General features: G+C 30.4%; 1 protein-coding gene across 1 annotated transcript in view; it reads left to right on the top strand.

The window, feature by feature from the left end:
* The window catches only part of LOC110026920 (WAT1-related protein At5g64700-like), an 8,179-nt gene extending 7,641 nt beyond the window's left edge, over positions 1-538 (top strand). The window contains exon 7 of the mRNA XM_020728131.1: positions 230-538. Within this exon, the coding sequence (XP_020583790.1) occupies positions 230-377 (148 nt within the window). The 3' untranslated portion in view covers positions 378-538. The remainder of the gene's footprint in view (positions 1-229) is intronic.
* Positions 539-826: the final 288 nt, after the last annotated feature.

Genomic DNA, 826 nt, shown 5'->3' with positions numbered 1-826 from the left:
ATATATATATATATATATATTTGAATGAGGAATTATTTGTCTTTCAATTGAACAAATCAAATTATTTTTCGTCACTCAAATGTTTTTTTTTTTTTTAATTTAACTTTTTAACAATATAAATAATATATTTTTACTATCAACCCTATCAAACATTGCATTTTTATTATCATCACTATTAGAAAAAATTGCAATGAAGTAACAAATTTTCTATATGGTCAATCAATTACAGTGTTTTAGGTGGAATCTTGATGGTTGGAGGACTCTATGGTGTCTTATGGGGAAAGAGGAGAGAAAATTATGAACCCAAGCCTGCAGAAGAAAACGCAGGAGTTTGTAACGAGAACAAGGATTTTGCGCCAACAGATGATCATGTTTGAACGAGCATTATTTGCATGCATGAAATTTTATCTTTACTTTGTCCTTTTTTTGAAATCCTAAATGCTTGTTTTAAACTTCTGGTAAGATATGATTGTAGTTGAGAGAATATGTGTTGAGGGAATGTCTGCTCTTTTATATTAGTTACTGAATGAAATGCTTTTATATACATGATTGGGCATGTGCTCTATATTTGATTAGATTGTTATACATAAACGATTGGCATTGAATGGAATGGTTAAATATAGATGAGAGATTTAATTACTATGCCCTTGTAAAATTAGAGAGTCAAGTTTATAATGAAAATATAATAATTGAGCACATGATATAAGTTGGGGGGAGCTTTAGAAAACTGAGAAACATACACATGTTTCATTCAAATTTGCCCATTGGCACATCGCCTAGATTTAGACTACTACATTTGAGGTGAGAGGAGAGAGGAGAGGGAAAG

This window comes from Phalaenopsis equestris, unplaced genomic scaffold (genome assembly GCF_001263595.1).
Source record: "Phalaenopsis equestris unplaced genomic scaffold, ASM126359v1 Scaffold000403, whole genome shotgun sequence".
NCBI lineage: Eukaryota > Viridiplantae > Streptophyta > Magnoliopsida > Asparagales > Orchidaceae > Phalaenopsis > Phalaenopsis equestris.
Note: the sequence above shows the minus strand (reverse complement) of the source record. Positions and strands in the feature narration are given on the sequence as shown.